The following is a 24,486-nucleotide window of genomic DNA, read 5'->3' as shown; positions in this document are numbered from 1 at the left end:
GACAGAATTTTCCAAGTTGCTTCAGCCTCTCTTGAAAAGAAAGAAAATAACAGTCGGCAAAAGATTGCTATGCATGATTGGGTGGATCCCAGTCTCCTGTAGCTGTGTCATTATTCATGAGAGGGATTAGTAGGTAGAAACTTGCAAGTAATGGGTTTATTGTCATTATTCATACGTGATTGTCTGTGGAAAATGAGAGGGATTAGTAGGACGAAACTTTCAGTAATGGGTTTATAATAGAAAATATTTTGTTTTGAAATGGTTGTATTTCATCATGAAACCATTACCTACAGTTTTTTGGAATCCTAGTTCAGATTAGAAGGATCAAGCTGCAATAAAACCCTAGAGTTGGCCTTTTGATCTTAGGCATCAGAACCATTCTATGGGAAAGTCATGGAAGTAGGGTATGGATGAAAACTTGGACTAGATAGGAATTCAGGTGGAAAATACACTAGGGAAAAGAGGGTTAGAGAGAACTCATGAAACATCTCTTTCCCATGAATGGCAAACCTGTTGTAAACATGTTCAGGGAGATGATAGCTGAGTATAGATATGTATTTGGCTGATTTTTTATTATTATAATTGTTAAGGGAAGGGCACAGCAGAATGTCAGATTCTTTTTATCAGGTTTATCAAAATAATTTATCCTTATTTTACAAAGCAGTCAGCATCTTGTGGTAAGTATATGAATTACATAGATTATTTTCTTCCTCTCATCTTTATTCGGAAGACTTAACTAAAGCACATAATATACCTGTGCAAAACACTGACTTTTAGCCAGAGCTTTCAGAATTTTAATGAGACTTGACCTGAAATATACTTATGATAATGTTCTAATTATTCTTGGAATTGTTTGTGCATTATGGAGCTGTTTCTTGTGTTTATAGGATTTTTGTCCCAAACGTCCTTTGTTGACCTGGAATGATCAATAGCATTATGTCAAAATTATGTATTACAGGTTTTACTGAGAATATTATAAAAGTCAACTTGCAATATTCTACTTGATATAATCTTGTTTTAATATACACTGAAATGTAGAAGCATCTTAATGTAACATAACTGATATTTAGATAATACTAGAAATGTCATTGTGATTATAATCAAAATCTTCAATAGTAATGGACTTATTATTCAGGATGATTATAATTAAAATCTTCAATAGTAATGGACTTATTATTCAGGATGATTATAATTAAAATCTTCAATAGTAATGGACTTATTATTCAAGTGCTTGCTATCCTGAAAGGAATTTTCTACATTGTGTCTGTTGCTCTAATAGTACTGTACAGACTCAACTTTTATGTTATGTTAGAACTCTTAAATCTTATAACAACCAATCTTGAGGTAGCTCGTACATCATTGTAAGTTATATTTACATGATATTTTACATCTCTGATGAGTTAAAATAGATTTTATTATGTTTCTGAAAATTAAAATTTAATATTGTGAGTCTTTGCACAGTTTAGTTGAAAGAACATCATTCTTGCATTTGCTTCAAAAGTTTCAGGTTTATGATATAATTTTAATATTTTGAAATTGCAAAGTTCTGAATAGTCCTTGTTCCGAGAGTTCAATGTATGAGAGAATGTACTTGCATTGGAATTCGTGGTTAGTGTTTAAGGTGTAAGTTCATCTAATTCTATTTCATTTGTTTGGTTTGATTTCTCTAAAGTTTCTTGAACTCTTAAAGGCAGATTATGTTCAGGGGAGTATTTATGTATTTTGCTTCAATAATGTTTGAATTTTTGCTATTTGTTTCCCTTCATGTGGTACAACTTGTGTCAAGTTATTTACTAATTTTAAGTAGAGTACAGTACTTTTATTACTGACATTAAGTAGAATTCTGTTATTGCTGAATTATTAATAGTTACATATATTAAGTATATGTACTCAAAAACATTGTGCCAGACTGCCATACTCTCCCAGGTTGACGAATGTTTAGGTGCAGCTTCTATAGTAGGTTTTTTTTTTTTTTTTTATTAAAATGGAAGAGGAATACATTAAAGAGAATAAGGGTGACATTGGCCTTAAGTAGCTCATCCTAATTACTAAATGGTGGTGACGGAAATTCTCTGAAAAGGAAAGAAAGTCTAGACCTCTTAGTTCATATGTTTTGTAGCTTTAGAAGCTGTTTTGAAAGGTCCCATGTGTGTTGTGCAGTCCATCTGAAATAAAGAAAGGAGATTACAGCCAGTACTGTGAATGTGCAGATGGTTGTGCTAAACCCTAGAAGTAATCATATTCAGTATTTTTGTCAGCTGGTATATAAACAGAAATAGCAGGGGTAGGAGAAGGGAGATTAATCTCAGAGTATATAATGGGATTATAAGAAAAATAAAAAATAAAATCATTTATTTCAGACCAAACTAATTGCAACCCAGTTGCTGTTTAGACAGAGGGATCAAGATGCTAAAACCCTAAAAACATAAATTGCAGTCATTAACACTACTTATACCTCAGTATTTTAATAGTTTTAATGTGAAAAGTGCATTTAGTCATGATATGAAAATACAATAATCAGTGAATATTTCTCAGTGAATCGGTGAATTTTCCATGAATTATGTGTGTACAGTATAAGTTACTTAGAGAAGCCCATGAATTGCAAACCGGCAAATCCCAGGGTATTTACTGTATAGGGTGATGTAGATTCAAAATAGTAATTAGGATTTTGTAACTAAAACTAGTTTTGACATTGATATGTTTATTGTTAGAGTAAAGTAGGATTTCATGATCAATTATAATGCAATACGTGTTTGTATGTATCTGCTGCTTCTAATTTTAATTTTGGCAAAAGCCAGAATTACTTTCTCTGGTACAGAATTTGTGTCAAAGAAATTGATGTTGCTCTAACATTAAATAAGGGGAGTAAAATGGCATGGTTTGCAGGGATGCTATAGTTTTGACGTCATGAAGGAAAGTAGTTTAATCATTATTTGTTATTTGGGGGGGAGAGCATAGTAGAGCAGTTGCTGGCATCTGGAAGATGTTTCTATCCACAACTTCTAATGTCTAAAGTGTGACTGAGGTTGCGAAACTTGACATTTGTTGAACATCTGAAGTGAGACTTTCTCAGCTTAAATCAATTCTTAATACTATTGCCATGTGTTGATTACCATCAGGATTTTGTCATGTCCACTTTTCATTGATGTCTCTAGTATCAGAAAGTGTTCTCTGAAGGTCCTACGTGCCATTGTTATGCAGTACTGTGTGGTTGTCTTTGCAGAAATTAAGCCTGTCCTGCGAAAAGAAACTATCACCTGTACAGATCCAGGTGGGTACTTGGTGCATGAGCATGAGCATCCTGGGTTGGTGTTGGCGGCAGCATTATTATTATTATCGTTATTTAAGGTCTTCTGTTTTGCTTTTTCTTATTTAACATTTCACTGTTATTCTTAATTAATTTCTTTAGTATTTTTGTATATGCTTTTATTCTTCCTTGGTGAACTTCTTATTTTGATTTTGATTTTGTTTTTGGTATTTTATTGAAAAGGATAATTTTCAAAGATTGTTTCTTGGATAAAATATTTATCGTTATTGTTATACATTTGTTAGTGATAATAGAAAGATATTGTAATCAAGTTTCAGATCTTGAATTACGTATTATTTAAAAAATAAGTTTTCTCAAGTGTTATTTTGATGTCTGAATTTAGTTTCTCAGTATTAGATGCCCAAAACACAAAACTTACATACTAACACAATGAGGCAAATATGCCTCATTGTGTTAGTATGTAAGTTATTGTATTATCAGTTCCTGTGATAAACTGTGCAAGTATATGGTTGATTGTATTAAGGTTTATTGGCTTGTGGTTGTGAATAATCATATCTACCTTTTTTTTTTTTTTTTTTTTTGGTACAATATTTCATGATAATCCTCGTTGATAGACTGGGGCAGATGTTAATGGCATTGCTGTGTTATAGTTTATCCTTTCTGTATTTGAGGCAAAAAGACAAAACATCTGAAAAATCTTATGATTTATATGGAAGCCTTTAATATGTTTTTACAATAAAATATGTTCTTAGACAAGCCCCATTCATCACAAATAGCCTTTTTATGTGATAAATGCATCTAGATGTCTACCAACTGAAGAAATAAAAAAACTCACTACATATTCCAGCTGACCACATTTGGCTACAAGGCATCATTGTTAAAGGGCAAAGATAGATCTGCGTGTGGGTGGTGATAGCTTTCACAGTAACCTCAGAAAAGCTACTTGCTGGAATTATACCATGCCTGGAACACTATGGACTTTGGTTTGACTGTTGAATCAGGGGAAGATGGTGCCACTTGAGAAGGCACCAAGTGGAAAGACCTGGTATAGTCCAGAAGGCTCTCCAGACTCTGTGAACCACTCCTGCTGTGTAACTGAGGTGTTTGCGGATGCCTTACTGTACTAGAACCTGTCTCGGCAGTAAACGCTGGAGGAAAAATATAGATGTCAGGCCTCTCCCAAGGTTGAATCATTGCGTACTGCTGAAGTTGCTAGGCCCATTTGTGAAGGACAGTATACAGTAGCCCCACTTGTTCGCAGGGATCGATTCCAGAACCCAGTGCAGAAATGCAAAATCCCCTCTAATAATACTTAAAACTGCCCAGTACCCAGTACCCCTTTAACTAAAGCACTTATAACTGCCTGTTTTAACTGTTCACTGTCTAATTTAATAGTTAAAAGAAAAATATACCTTAAATTATCACACTACAACAATTTGATTTATATTATCCACCTACAACTGTTACCATTAAGTATTTACACCCCTAATATGCTTACGTAACTGCAGATCTTAAGTTCATCGCCCAACTTGACAATTCAAACTAAAATATACCTCAGACTATTGTCCCAAAACACTTCAATATAGAATGTTTGGAGTTTCATGTGAGAAACCTTTAGCTTGGTTGGCTGAGTGGACTTTTGTCTAGCTGCACTACCCTTCGTCCTCTTCTCAATGTGGGAATTAGCTAACTTTAACAGTAGGTAACTTAATGGCCTGTCAGGAGAATTCTGACCAGAGCTTAAACATTCAAAACACACCTGGAGGAGAATAGGTGAACTAGAGTTTTGTTTTTAATGCCTACATGCCTAATTGGGGCTTAGATATTAGCTAACTGTAACAGTAGGTAAGTATCCAAATAATAAATTTTATGAAAATTTGTGCAAAATTTGTGCAAAACATGCAATTATCAAAAGCAGGAAAAATTGTATAATTCTGCTGTAATTTACAAGCAAAAACGCAAACAACTTACAGATATCAATAACTTTTATAACGCTCCCCTTTGTCTCATTCATCTCTGATGGATAATGCTGACAATGACAATGTTTTTGTGAGTGCTTAAATTTGCAAACAAAATGGCAACAAGACCAGAAACAGAAATATTGGTTATAGAAATTAAAATATTTCAGAGTTTGTGCTTAGAATAAAGTTACATTTATGATTGTGTTTTTAAGTAATGTATGACCCAAGCCTGTAGGTTACCTTTGTGTGTGTGTATGCTTCCATGTGTGTATCACTCTTAAACTTTGCACTTCATGTGCCCACATCTGTTTCTTTCTTTGGTATGATATTTGATTTACATTTATTTAATGCGGTACAACATTATACTTGAAACAGTAGTGTTACATACATGAGTTTTTCAGTCTTCTGTATATGAATGAGTTAAGCATTGTGTTGAGGTAAACAATGCATATATTTTACATTTGTTTCCCCGCTCCCCGTTGTCTCTCCTCTCTCTCAACTCCATAGGGGGGTATGGCCATCAGTGTGCCTCACATGGCTCACTGCAGGCAATACTTAAGAGTCTTTGCAGCATCCCTTTGGCCCCTGGCAGCAACCTCTTTCATTCCTTTAAGTGTACCCACGTTCATATTCTCTTTTCCATCTGATTTTCTACCCTTTAAAAATTGTTTCATAGTGCAATTACACAGTTTTCCTCCTGTTACACCTTTCAGATCTTGCTTTCAATATCGTCTCAGTTCTGAATGACCTCATAGGTCTAAAAAATTTTGTGTTACTCTTCATAGTTAAAGTGTACGTATTTGTGTCTTCTGTCTAGTGCAGGGATGTGTATGTGTCTGTCATCTCTTGCTTTGATCAGTGTATGTGAGGACTTCACACAACCTTTGGAGTTATTTGAGCACAGGATAGTGTTTAGTTTAAGATGTGAGGAATTATTGGATGATAGCCCTGTTAATTGTTTATTGAAAAGAATGGTGAAATAATAGTTCAGGAAATATGTATGGCATTTTAGAAAGCATCTCCTATGCAGTTGGCAAATTAAAATCATGGGGAACCATTTCATCCCAAGGGTGCTAGTAATGAGGAATTTTACTGCAGTAACATTCATAGTAGTAATAATAATGATTCTTTGGTAAATAATGCTACAAGTTCTGGCAGCCCACAGCTTTAAGCAAATTTTTGGCCTACCAGATACCGCAACTGTGCATAGAAGACCCCTCTGTATATTTTGAGACATCCTTTAAAATGAAAAAAAAAAGGGGAGTCCTCTAATATGCCATCAAATAAGGTACTGTAAGACACTGGATATATTAAAAGTTAAGTGCACCTGTTAGGCAAACTAAAATTAAAAAGGAAAATACATTTGAAATACAGTTTTATGTGGAATGGCCTGTAACATAACTTTTTCCCTAGGACAAGATGCAGACAGGGCTGAAGTGATGGATAACTCGGGTGAAGAAGAAGTTCCACCTAGAAGATTGCTCAAGGACCCAGAGGGTGTGGTTAAAGATGGAGTGGAAGAAGCTCAGCCAACGGAAGGTGACAAGCTTTTTTTTTTTTAATTCTATTTTTTTTTATATTATCCTTTTCATGCTCTTATCTTTTGCATATCAAGTTCCTTTGTTTTATAATACAATGTGAAATCACTTGATCTAAAATTAACCAGACCCCTAAAGAAGGGTAAGGTATTTGAAGTTTACACCAAGTTAAACAGTGATGCTGCCTCATAGTATTAGCATCCAGTATTAAAAGAAAACAGTAGCAGAAGATAATTCCTTTGTTTGGGAGAAGGGATGAGAATTGCCTGTCAGAGAAATCTGGAAGGCCTGATCTCTATAGTGAATGCATGTACTAGCTGTAATAACTTCTAAATGTACTTTTGTCATTTAATTTAGTTTTTCTTGTATATGAATAAATCCTTTTATATATTGTAATTGTATATTTTTATTGTAGTGTCTTACCGAACAATTATAGAGCCGTGATTTCCACGAGCGGCAGGATACTAAATTCAAATTTAGCGCGTCGGCGTCGCCAACACTGGTGGTGATGACGTCATCTCCCTCCACTCGCGGGAGAACCAGGTACAACTGCCCAGGTGAATCCAATTCTTTTCCTGCCGGCGTCCGGTGAACATCGGTGGTCTGTGCGGTTGGATGACTTTGCTTCGCTTTTTTCTTGTGGATTTGATCTTCGGAATTGGTGAAGTACTCTTTTTTGGCGTTGTTGTTATTTTGCTTTTTATTTAGGCGTTGCCATGTCGGATTCTAGTCCGTCGGGAGTTAGGTTTTGCATCTCAGGATGTAAAACTAGATTATCCAAATTAGAGTATGATTATCACACTAAATGTAAGTGAAGTAGGGGACAGGTTGTTCAGCAGATCGAACATGTAACGAGTGTAGTGATTGGACTGATTCTCAATGGAAGTTTTTTAGTTCATACTCGGAGAAATTAGCTAAAGACAGAATTAGAAAAGCAGCGCTTAGGGAAAGTAGACTTAGCTCTGCTTCGTCTTGCGATGCATCTGTTCCTTCTGTTTCTCCTCAAATTGTTATGTCTCCTTTAACTACACCTCCTATTCCTCCTACTAATCCCACTTCTCCGGCTTCCCGTGTAGTTTCTTCCGACACCATTGCCAGTCTGGAATCGAGGTTAGATCAGAAATTTTCGGTACTAGCGAATACGGTTTTGCAACTTGGTAATTCAGTTAAGGAAGTCCAAGGGAGTCGATCGGGATTTGCCCACAGACAGGCGCCTCTCTTGTTGAGCCTGTTGCGCCTCAACAGGGCTCGGTTAAGCGTTGGAAAGGTGTTGCGGTCAGACGCCTTTCAAATGATTCAAGCGATTCGTCTCCGGTCGCACGGTGCTCTTGGCGAGATTCGCCCGTTTTCGCGTCCCTTAAAGAGGCGTTCAGGCGCCGATTCTTCGCCTCCTCCAGTCAAGCGGTATAAGGAGCTTGAGAGTAGGGTTGCGCCTCGGCCGTTAGCGGCTAGTTCGTCGCCTCAATCTGTGCCTTTTTCGGCTCCATCTACTAGTAGAGATTGTGGTTTTAGCGCTGTAGCTAGCAGTTCTAAGGGTGTTTCTTTAGGCGCTTTTTCGTCTGTTACGCCTGATGCGCCTGTTTCGCCTCGAATTTCGGCGGCTCCAAGCGAGGCGCAAGTAGTTTTTTTCTGCCTCCTGCTGACATTTAGGCTCTTCCAAGCCTACGTTAACTGTTTTTGATTCGTCTCTGGCGCCTTTGCGCAAGCAGTTAGAGATGTTAACCAACTGGATGAATGAGTCCAAGGGTGGTTCGAAACCTTCAGATCAGGTTGTAGTTCCGTCTACTTCTTCGGCGGTATCGGAGAATGAAGAAGAAGTAGAGGAGGAGGATTCACATCACCTCTCGTGTTATTCACGTCTCCTTAGATTTCTTCTGGTATCTTATCCAGATTATTTTGAGAAAGCGGCTCCGCGCTCCCCAACTTCGACTTTTTTGATGAGGAGGAAAACTTCAGACCCTCTCCTCCCAAAAACTTGTTCTATCTAAAGCGGTTAGACATTCGTTGAAAGAGACGGAGAAATGGATGTCTATGAAAAGAGACTTAGGGAAGGCTCTTTTTGCTTACCCTCCCTCTAAGTTGCTTCGTAAGAGGTATAGGTTTTATGTAACTGGGGAAGCTCCTTCTCTGGGAGTTTCTGCCTCCTCCCAGGGAGACTTCTCCAGTTTAATCGACTCCTCTAGAAGATCTGCTTTCGCCGCAGCGAAAGTTTTCTTTACAGCGCCTGAGTTGGACCACGTTGTAAAGAATCAATTTAAACTTTTGGAAGTCTTTAGCTTCCTTGATTGGACTATTGGCGCTTTAGCGGCCAAGATCGAAGACTGTCCTTCTCTTTCTCAGGAGTTAGCGGAGGATTGGATTGGTGTTCTGTCCTGTGCGGACAAATCCATTAGGGATGGATGTGATGAGTTAGCTTCGCTCATCGCCTTTGGTACCCTTAAGAAAAGGCAACTTTGGTGCTCCCTTTGCTTCTAAAAGGGTTACGTCCCAACAGAAGTCTGCTCTCTTGTTTGCTCCTTTTGTGAAAGATAACCTCTTTCCAGACGATGTAGTGTTGTCAATTTCGTCTGCGCTAGATAAGAAATCTACTTCGGATTTACTGGCACAGTCTACTAAGAGACCTAAAGCTCCTGTGGAGACTGTTCCTTCGGTTTCTCCTCTGGCCCAAGCGCCTTTTCGAGGGAGAAAACCCAAGCGCTTCTTTCGGCCGAAGTCGAATTTGCGACCTCAGTCTAAGGCCTCGGCCAAGGTTAACAAACCTTCCAAATGAAGCTCGGCTCTTCATGCACCAGTGGGAGCCAGGCTGGCTCTGTTTTGGGAGGAATGGGAAAACAGAGGAGCAGAAGCCTGGGTAGTGCAAGTACTCAAGTTCGGCTATCGTATTCCTCTCGTTTCACCTCCCTCGCTCTCACCTGTGCCAATTCCATTCCAGGCATACTCTCCGGGCTCAGACAAATTTCTGGCGCTAGCCGCAGAAGTGGAAGCGCTTGTTCTCAAAGAAGCGATAGAACAGATAGAAGGGGATTTTCCTCCAGGCTTTTACAATCGCCTTTTTGTAGTTCCCAAGTCATCAGGGGGCTGGAGGCCGGTTTTGGATGTGAGCGCCCTGAACTTGCATGTCCAGAAAACAAAATTTCATATGGAGACCACTCGGTCGGTTCTGGAGTCCATCAGACAGGGGGATTGGATGGTCTCTCTGGACATGCAAGACGCTTATTTTCACATTCCGATACATCGCGAATCTCGGAAGTACCTGAGGTTCATGTTCGAAGGCAAGGTGTTTCAGTTTCGGGCGCTTTGCTTCGGACTAGCGACCGCTCCTCAAGTTTTCACCAGGGTTCTATCCCCGATAGGAAGCTGGCTGCACATATTAGGAGTAAGAATCTCCCTCTATCTGGACGATTGGCTTCTCCGGTCGGAATCAGAGAGTCGGTGCATGAAGGACCTTGGAACAAAACTCTGGATCTTGCCAGAAAGAAAGGTTAGGAATTCTGGTCAACAAACAGAAGTCCCAGTTGGTTCCATCTCAGAGCATCCTTTATTTGGGGATGATTCTGAATGCTCAAGTTTTTCGGGCTTTTCTGTCCCCGAAGAGGGTCCAAGGCTGTCGTGGGAGGAACAGTTCAGGAGTTCTTGGACAAAAAGGTAAGTTCTGCCAATCAGTGGATGAGGCTCCTGGGCAAATTGACATCAGTGGAGAAATTTGTGACGTTGGGAAGACTGCACATGAGACCTCTGCAGTTTTTCCTGAGAGCCTCTTGGTGCAGGAAGACACAACCAGACTCGATTACCTTTCCTGTCACAGATCAAATAAAAGAGGACCTAAGGTGGTGGCTCTCTCGAGCAAGGTTGGAAGAAGGGTTAGATTTACGACCCATCCTCCCGAACCTACAGTTCTTTTCCGACGCATCGGACACAGGTTGGGAGCCCTACTGGGAAATCAACGGACTTCAGGAGCTTGGTCGGAGAAGGAGAAGAAGTTCCACATAAATGTAAAGGAACTGTTAGCAATTTTCTTGGGGCTCAGACAGTTTCGGAGCTTAGTAGAAGGTCGAGTAGTGGCAGTGCATTCCGACAACTCCACAGCTCTCTCGTACGTGCGGAAACGGGGGGACTCAGTCTTTCTCTCTGTACGAAGTAGCCAAGGATCTCCTCCTGTGGTCAAACGAAGCGAAGGTTCAGCTAGTCCCGAGATTTGTTCCGGGAAAGATGAACGTCCTGGCGGACGAGTTAAGTCGTCAACAGCAAGTGTTACCTCTGGAGTGGACTTTGGACAACAAGATTTGTCAGAAACTTTGGCGCCTTTGGGGACGACCGTCAATAGACCTGTTCGCGACATCAAGGAACAACCGTCTTCCTCTCTTTTGTTCTCCAGTCCCAGATCCTCTAGCTTGGTCGGTGGACGCAATGCTGTTGGATTGGTCGGGTCTGGAAGCTTATGCATTCCCTCCGTTCGGTCTAATAAGAGAGGTGCTGAACAAGTTCATGTCGCACAGCAATGTAACGCTAACGTTAATCGCTCCCTTTTGGCCCAGGAAAGATGGTTCCCGGACCTTCTCCAGTTTGTTAGTAGACTTCCCCAGACTTCTTCCTCCAGAGAAGTGGCTTCTCAAACAACCTCACTTCAAGAGGTTCCACCAAAACTTGTCCGCTCTAGCTCTGACAGGGTTCAGACTGTCCGGAATCTTGTCAGAGCGAAAGGATTTTCAAGAAGAGCTGCAGAAGCTATCGCTCGTTGTAGGAGAGAGTCTTCTAACAAACTCTATCAAGGGAAGTGGAGAATCTTCAGAGAGTGGTGTAGAAGTGCTAAAGTCTCTACTTCTGCGACCTCTTTAACAGAAATAGCAGATTTTCTTCTATTTCTTAGGAACTCTAAGAAACTGGCTCCTTCGACGATCAGAGGATATAGAGCCATGCTCTCTTCGGTTTTTCGACATCGAGGTTTGGATATTTCCTCCAATTCAGATCTGTCGGACCTCATTAGGTCTTTCGAAACCACTAAGCTCCCGCAAGATACAGTGGCTTGGGAACTTAGATGTAGTGCTTAAGTTCCTCATGGGGCCACCGTTTGAGCCTTTGAAGTCGGCTTCACTCAGGAACTTGACTAAGAAGGCACTCTTTCTTATTGCAATAGCTTCTGCTAAGCGTGTCAGCGAATTGCACGCTATAGACAAAAGAGTCGGTTTCTCTCAAGGCAATGCTGTATTTTCGGTATCTTTGACCTTTCTAGCCAAAAATGAGAATCCTTCTAATCCTTGGCCGAGGAGTTTTGTGGTAAGGAACTTATCCGATTTGGTTGGACATGAGGAGGAAGAAAGGCTCTTATGTCCAGTCAGGGCTATTAAGCAGTATCTGTTTGCCACTAAGGGTATTAGAGGACAATCTTCTAAGCTCTGGACCTCGGTTCAAAATCCCTCTCGTCCTCTTTCTAAGAATGCTATATCGTTCTTTATTAGAGAGCTTATCAGGGAAGCTCACTCGCAGTCCGAGAACGACAATCTTTCCGTTCTGAGAGTTAAAGCTCACGAGGTTAGAGCAGTGGCAACTTCTTTAGCATTCAGAAAGAATTATCTTTAGCTTCGATTCTTCAGAGCACGTTCTGGAGATCGAATTCGGTTTTTGCGAGTCATTATCTCAAAGAGATAGAAACGGTTTCGAGAATTGTAAAACGTTAGGTCCGGTGGCGGTTTCTGGCATGGTGTTGGGAGAAACGGCACAGGGGTCGTCACCTCTATGCTAACTTTTCACCTTGAATAGGTTGTCGAGTTCAAGGGAAGCTGGGGTACTGAGTACCTGGGATACTCACCAGTCTGTTAGGTCAGATTTTACAATGGTTGGGTATATATGTTTTTAAATCTGGTGTTGGTGACAAATGTTTTGTATGATTGAATTTCTGGTCTTAGCCCAGGGTAAGGGCAATCTTTGTTGTTACTATCCTCCGTCAGTCAGCCTTGACTCGCTTGAACTACGGAAGGATTCCACTCCTGTAGAGGCTAACTTTGGTCAAATTCCAATTCCTCTACAATAGTAAGAAGAGCACCGACCAGAGGCAGTAACAGTCTGCTGTAGCTCTCTTACAAGGTAAGGTACAACAGACACCTTGAGTGTTTACTGGTATTGCAATAAATGTAACCATTTAAAAATACTAGTGGTCCACTGAATCCCACCTTCCCATAAATGTGTAATCAGCTCTATAATTGTTCGGTAAGACACTACAATAAAAATGAAATTTTCATTATTAAAATGAAGTTTTATTGTATACTTACCGAACAATTATAGAGCCGTGATTTCCACGAGCGGCAGGATACTAAATTCAAATTTAGCGCGTCGGCGTCGCCAACACTGGTGGTGATGACGTCATCTCCCTCCACTCGCGGGAGAACCAGGTACAACTGCCCAGGTGAATCCAATTCTTTCTGCCCGTCCGTCCACCTAAGGGGAGGAGGGTGGGTATAATCATAATCGTTCGGTAAGTATACAATAAAACTTCATTTTAATAATGAAAATTTCATTTTTCTTTGTAAGCTTGACATAACAAAGAATTTGATTTTTTTTTTTCAGACACTAGTGTAGTTCATGAAGAAGTTGAAAAGATGTCATCTGTATTAGCAACTATGTGGCTCGGATCACAGAGTGGATCAATTTATGTGCATTCAGCTGTCCGTCAGTGGAAGCGCTCGTTACACTCTATCAAGCTCAAGGATTCTGTGTTATCAATTGTGTAAGTACTTTGTAATTTTTTTATAATTTTTTAATGGTCTATGTCACTTTATTTTTAAGGTGACCAAACTCATTATAGAATACTATAGCAAATTATCTGAAGTTTCAGGAAACTGAAGGACTTTTTGGTTTTGTAGATAAGAGCTTGTATTTGCCGATCAAGATGTATTGATTTCACTTTTCGAAAGGCTATTTTTTCCTCATTGTACTGTTGTAAACGTTATCAACTATTTTTTTTTTTTACAGACACCTCAAAGGTCGCGTTTTAGCGGCTCTTGCAGATGGGACTGTTGCTATTTTCCATCGGCAAGGTGATGGCCAATGGGACTTAACTAATTATCACTTACTAGATCTTGGGAAACCACATCATTCCATCCGCTGCATGCATGTTGTGCACAACAAAGTTTGGTGTGGATACCGTAACAAGATTCACGTGGTAGATCCTAAAATAATGAACGTAGAAGTAAGTTTTTGTTGTGATAATTGGATAAGTTTTTTTAGTAGTAAATGTAAATGTCATGTGTCAAGCATTTGCCTTTACTCTTACCACTTCACTTCAAATTCTCTCTTCATCTTTGTCAGTTTTATCAAAAGTCACAATGTATTTTTGTATTTTGGGCATTTGTCATCTTTGTGTTAATATCATCAAGAGCTAAGTCAGTGATCCAATAGTGTCCAGCTAACCTGGACTAAAGTTCCAGGACCTACTAGTATGGAAGTCTGTTAGGAAGAAGAACAGGGGATAACATATCAAGTGAAAGAAAACCTCAGGCATTAAGTAGTGTAAAATGTACCTTACAAAATATTTTAGTGAAAGATGTATCAAGAAAAAAATTTGTAAATTATCTAGTGTAAACTAAAATAGTAAGAGGAAATAGTGGAAAAGAGAAATTCGTAAATTGTTATTGAAAGGAAGAGGAAATAAGAACATTTAACTGTATGCAGTAAAGAACAATGTTCAAGTCCCAATACACTGAAGATGAAGACTTGGACATTGATCCAGGCCCTGGATTAAGCTTTAACTTAACACTTCTTTCCTACCACATGTTTGAATAATATTCTCTTTGCTAATTTAAAATTAGAAGTTGATATATTTTACATTTGTCTGTTATGACTTATAATTTGTAACCTCTTTTCTGGTTATTGTGATTATTAACGATTGTTATCACTTCAGCATTTCCACTGCTGCTCATTCTGCCACCAACTATTTTTATTTACGAGGAAAACAGTCTGGTTACTTCTTTGACCACAAATGTCTTCACTTAAAATTATGACGTTACTTATACAAAATACGTTACTTATACAAAATATTTATTTTGATTTTAAAACATTACATATATAGTTAGACTTAGACAGGAGAAAAAGAAGTACTGTGAACAGAAGTATTTAATTTTAAGATAACTATTGTATTTAGTAATAGTCTAGCTGTGAATGTACAAGTTGTGAGTGATATACTGTCATCCTCCAAGATATATAAGGAATACATGACCAAAAGTTTTGTGTAAAAGTAACAGCTGGAAGACATTTTTTTTATTTAAAATGGAATCTTGCAGAAATCATTTGATGCCCATCCACGAAAAGAGTCACAAGTAAGGCAAATGGCGTGGATTGGCGATGGGGTTTGGGTTAGCATCCGTTTAGATTCTACGCTACGTTTATATCATGCGCACACTTATCAACATTTGCAAGATGTGGATATAGAACCATACGTATCAAAAATGCTAGGTAAGTAGCTTTTATTTGTGTAACTTTAGTTTTTGGTTTCATCATTGTGACATTAGCATCTTTGTAGATATATTTTCGTGTTTAACTCTAAAACAAATTATTTTATGTTAACTTATTTCATTGTTTTAGAATGCTTGTGATGTAATTGTTGTAAAATTTGTTCGAAATTTTCATTTTAAGGTGCTATTATTGTTGCATTTCAGAAGTACTTCTTAAATTACTGTTAGAGCAGTTTTGTAATCTACCAGCATATCCTCTTATTTCCTATCTGAATGACCTTTTTTGTTTGGATTTAAAGTTCTGTTTGTTATTTAATTCACGATGAATACATGTGATGTGCATGGGAATCTTCTCCTTATCTGGTCACTTGTAAGGCAAGTGTTGCAAGGGCAACACATCTGACAGTTTAACCTGGTATCTTACTTTGTAATCTGTTCATTTTTTTAGTTTGTTATATTACAACTTCAGAAAAGTTTATTTAATATTAGAATAATTTTGTTAGCAAACTCAGGCACACTTAAATCCATTGTCACCATCAGAGTTAAAAATTGAAGTTAACTATTGGAGGTAGGAGAAATAGAAAAGAATGAGAAGGGGTGGACACACATCAGTTGCCAATGAGAACACAAATTTTGTGTGATGTAGTCATGACACATCTTTCTCAACCACCAACATGATAAACAAAATGTGTACTAGTGACTTTGCACGTGGTGTTGTTGCTCTTGAGTCGACAAGTCACTAAAGCTCCCGAGCAGATGGCCTGCCCAGCCTTCCCACCCCCTAAGCACTTACCCCTGCCTACACTCCTCAGTACTCGGTGAGTCAGAACCTGGAAACAAATGATGTGTAATGACCTTTTAAATGACATTGTTGCTTTTAAGCCAATAACAGTTTCAAATGCTCCCATATCTATATCTCTCTCAGAGCACTTACCCTTGCCTCCCACCCCAACAATACCCCTTGTTGTATGACTGTTAACAGTATTACCATCACATTTTTCCTCTCTGCGGCCTTTCCAATCATACAAAAGGCTTTTTATTCGTGTTTTATTTTATATATTTATATTTTTATCCTATGTATATATTTGGGGGCTGTCGAGTTTGCAAATAATGTGTATGAAGATAATGGATTACTGTAGATGTTTTCAGTAATACTTGAGGGGATTTTGTTGTTGTTGTGTGTGTGTGTGGTTGAAGAATCATCAGCTGACAAAAGAGAACGAATGGCTGTTTCAGATGTGCATTTCTGGTGATAGAAGTTTTCTCTTGACATGGTTCAGAAGCCACATAAAGCGTTGGTCTTGTTGGTGAATAACCACTGGTTCCCTGCAACGTAAAAACACCATACAAACAAACAAAACATATGTGTAGCATTACTTATAAAAGTATTCATACAATATGCAGGGTATATAAACTTTAACTTCATACTGCCACTAAAGTAGCAATGAAGTTGTATTATAACCTAACCAACTTGTGACCTTGCAAACTCACTATTCCAGCCCTCTGCAGATACCATTGATGCTGGATTAGTGGTTAAGTAGATGAAATGAGTTTGTAATGAAAATATATTTTTATTAAGAGTCAAATTTGTTTTTTTATTAAAGTCTTAATTACTTTCACCGGCAAAGTTAATAGAACACTTTACGTATCATGATACTTCTGTGCATGCTTATATATATAATGTATATGTACAGGCAGTCCCCGGTTAGAGGTGGGGGTTCCATTTTGATGGCTTATTGATAAGCGAAAATTGCAGAGATTTCCAGCACTTATCACCACCAACAACCGCTTAATGCCACCTCTGTTAGGTGTATATCGGTGCCAATACAGGCAGTCCCCCCCCGAGGTTAAGGCACTTTTCAATTATATTCATCAGAAATTATTTCCAGGGTTATGACGCCTCCAATGCTGATCTGGCAGAAGAAATATGACACCAAAAATGCAAAGTAATCAATATTTGAAGGTTTTTTGATGAAAAATGCAATAAGAATACAGTTGACTTAGTTTTGAATGCTTCCATAGCATTAAAACTAGGGTTTTCTTAGGATTTTTGACGATGTTCCGGCTTATGACGATTTTTGATTTGCAACGTGTCTCAAGAACGAAACCCCTGTCGTAACCCGGGGACTGCTTGTACTCTATTATCAGTGCCGATAGCTGGAAATGGGTGCATTTTGCAGATTTTTGGCACTAGACAAGTGCCCTAAAACCAGATCACCAATAACAGAGGCTGCTGATAACTGGGCGACTGCCTGTATATATACTAGTATATATAAGTCCTGTATATATACTAGTATATATAAGTATATAGTACAGGCGGCCTGCGGTTAACGGCGTAATCACTCAACGGCGAATTGGTTTTACGGCGGTCGTCAAAAATATTCATTAAAAAAATAAGGCATTTTAAAGGTATCTTTACAGCACAATTTTCAGTCAACAGCGCCGCTAGCACAGTTGTCTAACGAGTTCATACATTTGTAGAAATGCCGTTCAGACCATAAAGGTTATGCAAATTATATTAACAAATTTTATGGAGAGTTATTACGTAGGTATTAGGGTAAAATATATGCCTCTGACGCTGTTCTATGCCAAAAATATCGAGTTACATAAGTGCAAATTTAGCTAAGGATGTGTCGATTTATAAATGTTCATGATTTTGTTTAAAATGTGTATGAAAATGTATTATGTGAAAGGTATTTTTATTTCTGTACAGAAATATGATACAAAGGCAGCTTTTGAAACTGCCCTTCACGTTATCAAATACGATGTTTTTTCATGTTCTTTCTTGTGAGCCGCCGCCTGCCGCTCTTCCGAAAATATCGATTTAAAAAAAGTGCAAATTAGCGATCGATGTGTCGGTTTTATAAATGTTTATGCTTTTATGTTTAAATGTGTATGAAAATGTATTACGAATAGGGTATTTTTATTTCTGTACAGAAATATGATAAAAAGGGAGCTTTTGAAACTGCCCTTCAAGTTATCGACTACGATGTTTTTTCAAGTTCGTTATTGTATGCCGCCGTCTGCCGCTCTTCCGAAAATATCGAGTTAAAAAGAGTCCAAATTTAACAATCAATGTGTCGATTTTTTTAAAGTTTATGCTTTTATGTTTAAAATGTGTATGAAAATATATTACGTAAAGGTATTTTCCATTTTTGTACAGAAATATGATACAAATTAAGGCGCCTTTGTAACTACACTCCACGTTTGTCAGGGGATGTTTTTTCATGTTCGTTCTTGTCGCCAGTTTCCGAAAAATGCATTCTGTTATTTTATTAAATTATGCATCTTTTCCATAAATCCTTTAAAAAAGTTATACATTATTTAACTGTATCCAAGAATATTGTATGTATTCTCATATTATTGTATTTTGAAATACTACGGCAAATTTAAGCCAGTATTCCGCGGAGCGGCCAATGTTGTGGTTTGAAATCAGCTGATGAATACGAGTTTGTTTCACCATAACGCAATTCTGAGCGAATGCTCTTGCTTCTAGTTAGCATAAACGAATATCTATATACTTGACTTATATGAGACAAAGTTATTTTTCCTTATACAGCGTGTTTTTAGGTGGAAATGTTTATTGAATATGTCTCGTTGTGAATGTGAACTACTTTTTTTTTCGTTAACAGATTACGTTGGGGGCATGTTTATTGCGTAAAAAATTACGTGATTCCGTTCGCAATAATCCTTTATATCATCGTAATACGAACTTTACGTTATTTATCTTATATTGCCGTGAAACCAACAGTAAAATGTGTTCTTTCAAGCACAGTAGTTTTGATTAAAATGATTTTATCTCAATTTTATCTACAGTTGTGTTTGATGGCAGACGTTTACTGCAGTTTTATCCTTGTTGCCGATGTACGATAATAGTCATTAGCAGCTTGAACAGTTTTCTCAGCTTCAGTTATAACTAGATTTAAATTTAACAGTATATTTCTCGATTGATCTTTAATCTATATTGATCTCTGATCTATAGCGATTAAAGTTATTACATTAAGATATCTCAGTTCTATTCTATACATAACGCCATTTATAACAAATACGGTAATGTTGTACTGTAGTACGATGATTGAAATACAAGCCAAACAGATGTTATCCAGTTCGGTTGTACTTAGAAAAAAAAAAGTCGTTTCTCGTTCGGTTGTTCATGGCTGTACACGTTCACGCAACGAGTATAACGTTAAAACCCTACTTTCATCATTCTCTTTTGCTCTTATTGAACTTATGTAACTAGAAGATGGATAAAGTTAGGCCATTGTAATTTGATCTCTCATAAAATCGGACTATCATAAGACTAATGATCGTAACCTGAACACTACAGCTACCTGTACACTGTATAAACTTTATTATATCTTTACATACTCTAGACACCCACATGTACTGTACAGTAAATTCTATAGTACTATACTGCATAAATATAATTTTGCTTATTGCGCAGTTGTGGGATTACGGCACCTTTAACTGGTCTAGAGTTTCGAAAGAAGGTGTGCGGTGGCCGTAGGCTTTAAAATTGCTCAGCGTCGAAAATCGCTTGGCGTCTGTGGCCAGGAACGGAACCCCTGCTGCTAACCGAGGGCCGCCTGTACATATATGAAAGCAGGGAAAACTACAATTTTGTAGGCTCCTGTTTACTGATTGGATCATTGTTTCTGCCACAGTTGTTTAACCACAGATCTTTGGGAGCTTTTATTTTAGGGATCTTGGTTTTATTTCATTTACTCCAATTATGCATGTTACTGTGCTATACTTTTGTGACGTGGAAATACCTGTTCTTCCAAGTTATACTTTGTTTTTTTTTAATTTTTCCATTTTAGTTGTGAAGAACAATCTGAACTCAAAGTTTTTCATTGAATTCTGGGTTTTAAGGGGTAATGGCAAGCACTTACTGTTATAACTACCCAAATCTTGGTTTTTCATATTTCTCAGATTTGTTTTACTGAGGAGCATTCAACTCAGATACAGTTTCTTATTTTGGATGAATGAGCTGCATGGAAGTATGGTTTTTTTATTTAAACACATTTTTGTTAACCACAGTATATTTTTTTTTACTTTTATCATACCACAATGTACGTATATCATAATGGCTTGGAGGATTTCACTGTTCTGTTTACTGTACATGATTATATTTCTGTATCTTAAGTTACTCTTAGTATTTTGCTACCTTAGTTTTTCTCTTGTACTAGATCATTTATATTTTTGCAACGTAGTATCTGAGACACCTGGGCATTGGATTAATTTATTTTTTCTGCAACAGTATTTCAAACACCCTTTTGTTAAGTTTTGTAGGTCAAGATTGCCTCTTTGCACAAATAGAGCATCCAATCCTTTTGATCATGATGACATATTTTATCCACTCCAACTTTTTGACACTGCTGATTTATTGACTGACCTGCTAATCCTGCTGCACACCATCATCTGCTGCCACTGCTGTACTACCACTACTCCTGTTGCTGCTGATGCTGGCCACTGAATTTACCCCTGCTGTTGTACCTGCTTACTTCTGCTTATCCACTGATGCTGTTTGGTGACTGCCAAAATTTTTGCGCCTGTTACAGGTGTCTTCCCTGGAGGTATTGATAATTTTTTCTTTTTATTTTGAGCTCCCAGTTTTACTTATTTGTTTTTATTTGAGTTTAGTCTAATTTTTTTTAAATACCTGTCTTCGTTCTGTTTGTTTACCCCCCATAGGTTCAAATGAAAATTTGCACAGATTCAAGTCCAAGAAAACTGGATTTTTGACACAGTTTCATTCAGCTTCAAAGCCAGAAGAATTGAGATACAGTATAATTATTTCTAGAGGACAGGAATCTCAACATATAGTAAGACATAAATTCTTACAATAAAACTGAAAATGGTGATAGTACCTTAGATAAAAATATGTTGGAAAATCCCCAGTCTTTGCTTGCTGGTCTGAAATGGATTGCTAAGCATTTTAAATTATGTTTGTTCTTAAAAGAAGTTTGTGTCTCCCAGTGTTTAATATGTTGAGACCAGAACTTGATGATAGCTTCCTTATGCAATGTGCCATGCATTATATCACATTGAAAAATATTTGAAAATGAAAAGTGGAAAATTTCATTTCATATTGTCCAGTCAAGCCTGATACATCATTCTTTGTATATTTGCTGCTTTCTAGAACTTTACTGCAATTTTTGGGGGGGTAATCCATAAGCTTCTTGGTAGAAAACAAATCCATGTATAAATGATGACAAATTTTATTTGATCATACTTTAGAGAGTAATCATTGACCAAGTTTTTTAAATTTTAGCTTATAATCAAAATAAAGAAATTCTGGAGAGACCTATAAGTATATGGAAGCATTTTGATGTACCTTGGTTTGCTACAAAGTAGTGCTCCATAGGTTTCCACCAGTATAAATGCTTGTCTCATTTTTTCTATAATTATTATACCCCTATTAGAGAGCATTAAATTTTGCCAATCTGAGGGAAACTGGTGCTTAAGGGGATTCTTGTTGTCATCAGGGATAGAGTGGGTTCTTCTCATACTTGCACTCTTGCATGGTTCTAAGAACCTTAGACATAAAATGTAAAGACTTTTGTACCAGAAGGATATTCTGCTTGACATCTACTGAATGCAACACTGTATCTTGGAAAAGCCACCTTAACACTAAACAAAACTCATAAAATCAGTCAGGTTTTCTATATTTGCCATCAAGGAAAAATGGAAGGCTAAAGAAATCACTTTTTATTGTAGTGTCTTACCGAACAATTATAGAGCCGTGATTTCCACGAGCGGCAGGATACTAAATTCAAATTTAGCGCGTCGGCGTCGCCAACACTGGTGGTGATGACGTCATCTCCCTCCACTCGCGGGAGAACCAGGTACAACTGCCCAGGTGAATCCAATTCTTTTCCTGCCGGCGTCCGGTGAACATCGGTGGTCGGTGCGGTTGGATGACTTTGCTTCGCTTTTTTTTCTGGTGGAATTGATCTTCGGAATTGGTGAAGTACTCTTTTTTGGCGTTGTTGTTATTTTGCTTTTTATTTAGGCGTTGCCATGTCGGATTCTAGTCCGTCGGGAGTTAGGTTTTGCATCTCAGGATGTAAAACTAGATTATCCAAGTTAGAATATGATTCTCACACTAAATGTGTTAAGTGTAGGGGACAGGTTTGTTCAGCAGATCGAACATGTAACGAGTGTAGTGATTGGACTGATTCTCATGGAAGTTTTTTTAGTTCATACTCGGAGAAATTAGCTAAAGACAGAATTAGAAAAGCAGCGCTTAGGGAAAGTAGACTTAGCTCTGCTTCGTCTTGCGATGCATCTGTTCCTTCTGTTTCTCCTCAAATTGTTATGTCTCCTTTAACTACACCTCCTATTCCTCCTACTAATCCCACTTCTCCGGCTTCCCGTGTAGTTTCTTCCGACACCATTGCCAGTCTGGAATCGAGGTTAGATCAGAAAATTTTCGGTACTAGCGAATACGGTTTTGCAACTTGGTAATTCAGTTAAGACGTTTTTGGAGAAAGCGGCCTCAGTAAGAGTGTAGTTGAGGGTGCGTCTGTCTGTCCTGACACGTCTCCTAGACAAAGGTCACTGTCCAGCTCCCCCGCACCGGGGAGAAGACATACCGGAAGTCCAAGGGAGTCGATCGGGATTTGCCCACAGACAGGCGCCTCTCTTGTTGAGCCTGTTGCGCCTCAACAGGGCTCGGTTAAGCGTTGGAAAGGTGTTGCGGTCAGACGCCTTTCGAATGATTCAAGCGATTCGTCTCCGGTCGCGCGGCGCTCTTGGCGAGATTCGCCCGTTTCGCGTCCCTTAAAGAGGCGTTCAGGCGCCGATTCTTCGCCTCCTCCAGTCAAGCGGTATAAGGAGCCTGAGAGTAGGGTTGCGCCGCGGCCGTTAGCGGCTCGTTCGTCGCCTCAATCTGTGCCTTTTTCGGCTCCATCTACTAGTAGAGATTGTGGTTTTAGCGCTGTAGCTAGCAGTTCTAAGGGTGTTTCTTTAGGCGCTTTTTCGTCTGTTACGCCTGATGCGCCTGTTTCGCCTCGAATTTCGGCGGCTCCGAGCGAGGCGCAAGTAGTTTTCCGCCTCCGCTGAACATTTAGGCTCTTCCAAGCCTTCGTTAACTGTTTTTGATTCGTCTCTGGCGCCTTTGCGCAAGCAGTTAGAGATGTTAACCAACTGGATGAATGAGTCCAAGGGTGGTTCGAAACCTTCAGATCCGGTTGTAGTTCCGTCTACTTCTTCGGGGCGGTATCGGAGAATGAAGAAGAAGTAGAGGAGGAGGATTCACACACCTCTCGTGTTATTCACGTCTCCTTAGATTTCTTCTGGTATCTTATCCAGATTATTTTGAGAAAGCGGCTCCGCGCTCCCCAACTTCGACTTTTTTGATGAGGAGGAAAACTTCAGACCCTCTCCTCCAAAAACTTGTTCTATCTAAAGCGGTTAGACATTCGTTGAAAGAGACGGAGAAATGGATGTCTATGAAAAGAGACTTAGGGAAGGCTCTTTTTGCTTACCCTCCCTCTAAGTTGCTTCGTAAGAGGTATAGGTTTTATGTAACTGGGGAAGCTCCTTCTCTGGGAGTTTTCTGCCTCCTCCCAGGGAGACTTCTCCAGTTTAAATCGACTCCTCTAGAAGATCTGCTTTCGCCGCAGCGAAAGTTTTCTTTACAGCGCCTGAGTTGGACCACGTTGTAAAGAATCAATTTAAACTTTTGGAAGTCTTTAGCTTCCTTGATTGGACTATTGGCGCTTTAGCGGCCAAGATCGAAGACTGTCCTTCTCTTTCCCAGGAGTTAGCGGAGGATTGGATTGGTGTTCTGTCCTGTGCGGACAAATCCATTAGGGATGGATGTGATGAGTTAGCTTCGCTCATCGCCTTTGGTACCCTTAAGAAAAGGCAACTTTGGTGCTCCTTTGCTTCTAAAAGGGTTACGTCCCAACAGAAGGTCTGCTCTCTTGTTTTGCCTCCTTTTGTTGAAGATAACCTCTTTCCAGACGATGTAGTGTTGTCAATTTCGTCTGCGCTAGATAAGAAATCTACTTCGGATTTACTGGCACAGTCTACTAAGAGACCTAAAGCTCCTGTGGAGACTGTTTCCTTCGGTTTCTCCTCTGGCCCAAGCGCCTTTTCGAGGGAGAAAACCCAAGCGCTTCTTTCGGCCGAAATCGAATTTGCGACCTCAGTCTAAGGCCTCGGCCAAGGTTAACAAACCTTCCAAATGAAAGCTCGGTTCTTCATGCACCAGTGGAGCCAGGCTGGCTCTGTTTTGGGAGGAATGGGAAAAACAGAGGAGCAGA

The 24,486-nt window shown here is 38.8% G+C and overlaps 1 protein-coding gene across 37 annotated transcripts in view; it reads left to right on the top strand.

Annotated features, from left to right (window-relative positions):
• The window catches only part of LOC135206982 (C-Jun-amino-terminal kinase-interacting protein 4-like), a 168,526-nt gene that overhangs the window by 92,762 nt on the left and 51,278 nt on the right, over positions 1-24,486 (top strand). For 27 of the 37 annotated variants that reach the window (XM_064238557.1, XM_064238562.1, XM_064238546.1 and 24 more), the window contains 6 exons: positions 3,224-3,271; positions 6,643-6,768; positions 13,329-13,488; positions 13,734-13,950; positions 15,041-15,212; positions 20,773-20,787. In XM_064238557.1, the coding sequence (XP_064094627.1) occupies positions 3,224-3,271; positions 6,643-6,768; positions 13,329-13,488; positions 13,734-13,950; positions 15,041-15,212; positions 20,773-20,787 (738 nt within the window). The remainder of the gene's footprint in view (positions 1-3,223; positions 3,272-6,642; positions 6,769-13,328; positions 13,489-13,733; positions 13,951-15,040; positions 15,213-20,772; positions 20,788-24,486) is intronic. The other 10 variants (XM_064238582.1, XM_064238581.1, XM_064238565.1 and 7 more) reach the window with 2 other exon arrangements.

This window comes from Macrobrachium nipponense, chromosome 31, assembly GCF_015104395.2.
Source record: "Macrobrachium nipponense isolate FS-2020 chromosome 31, ASM1510439v2, whole genome shotgun sequence".
Taxonomy (NCBI): domain Eukaryota; kingdom Metazoa; phylum Arthropoda; class Malacostraca; order Decapoda; family Palaemonidae; genus Macrobrachium; species Macrobrachium nipponense.
Note: the sequence above shows the minus strand (reverse complement) of the source record. Positions and strands in the feature narration are given on the sequence as shown.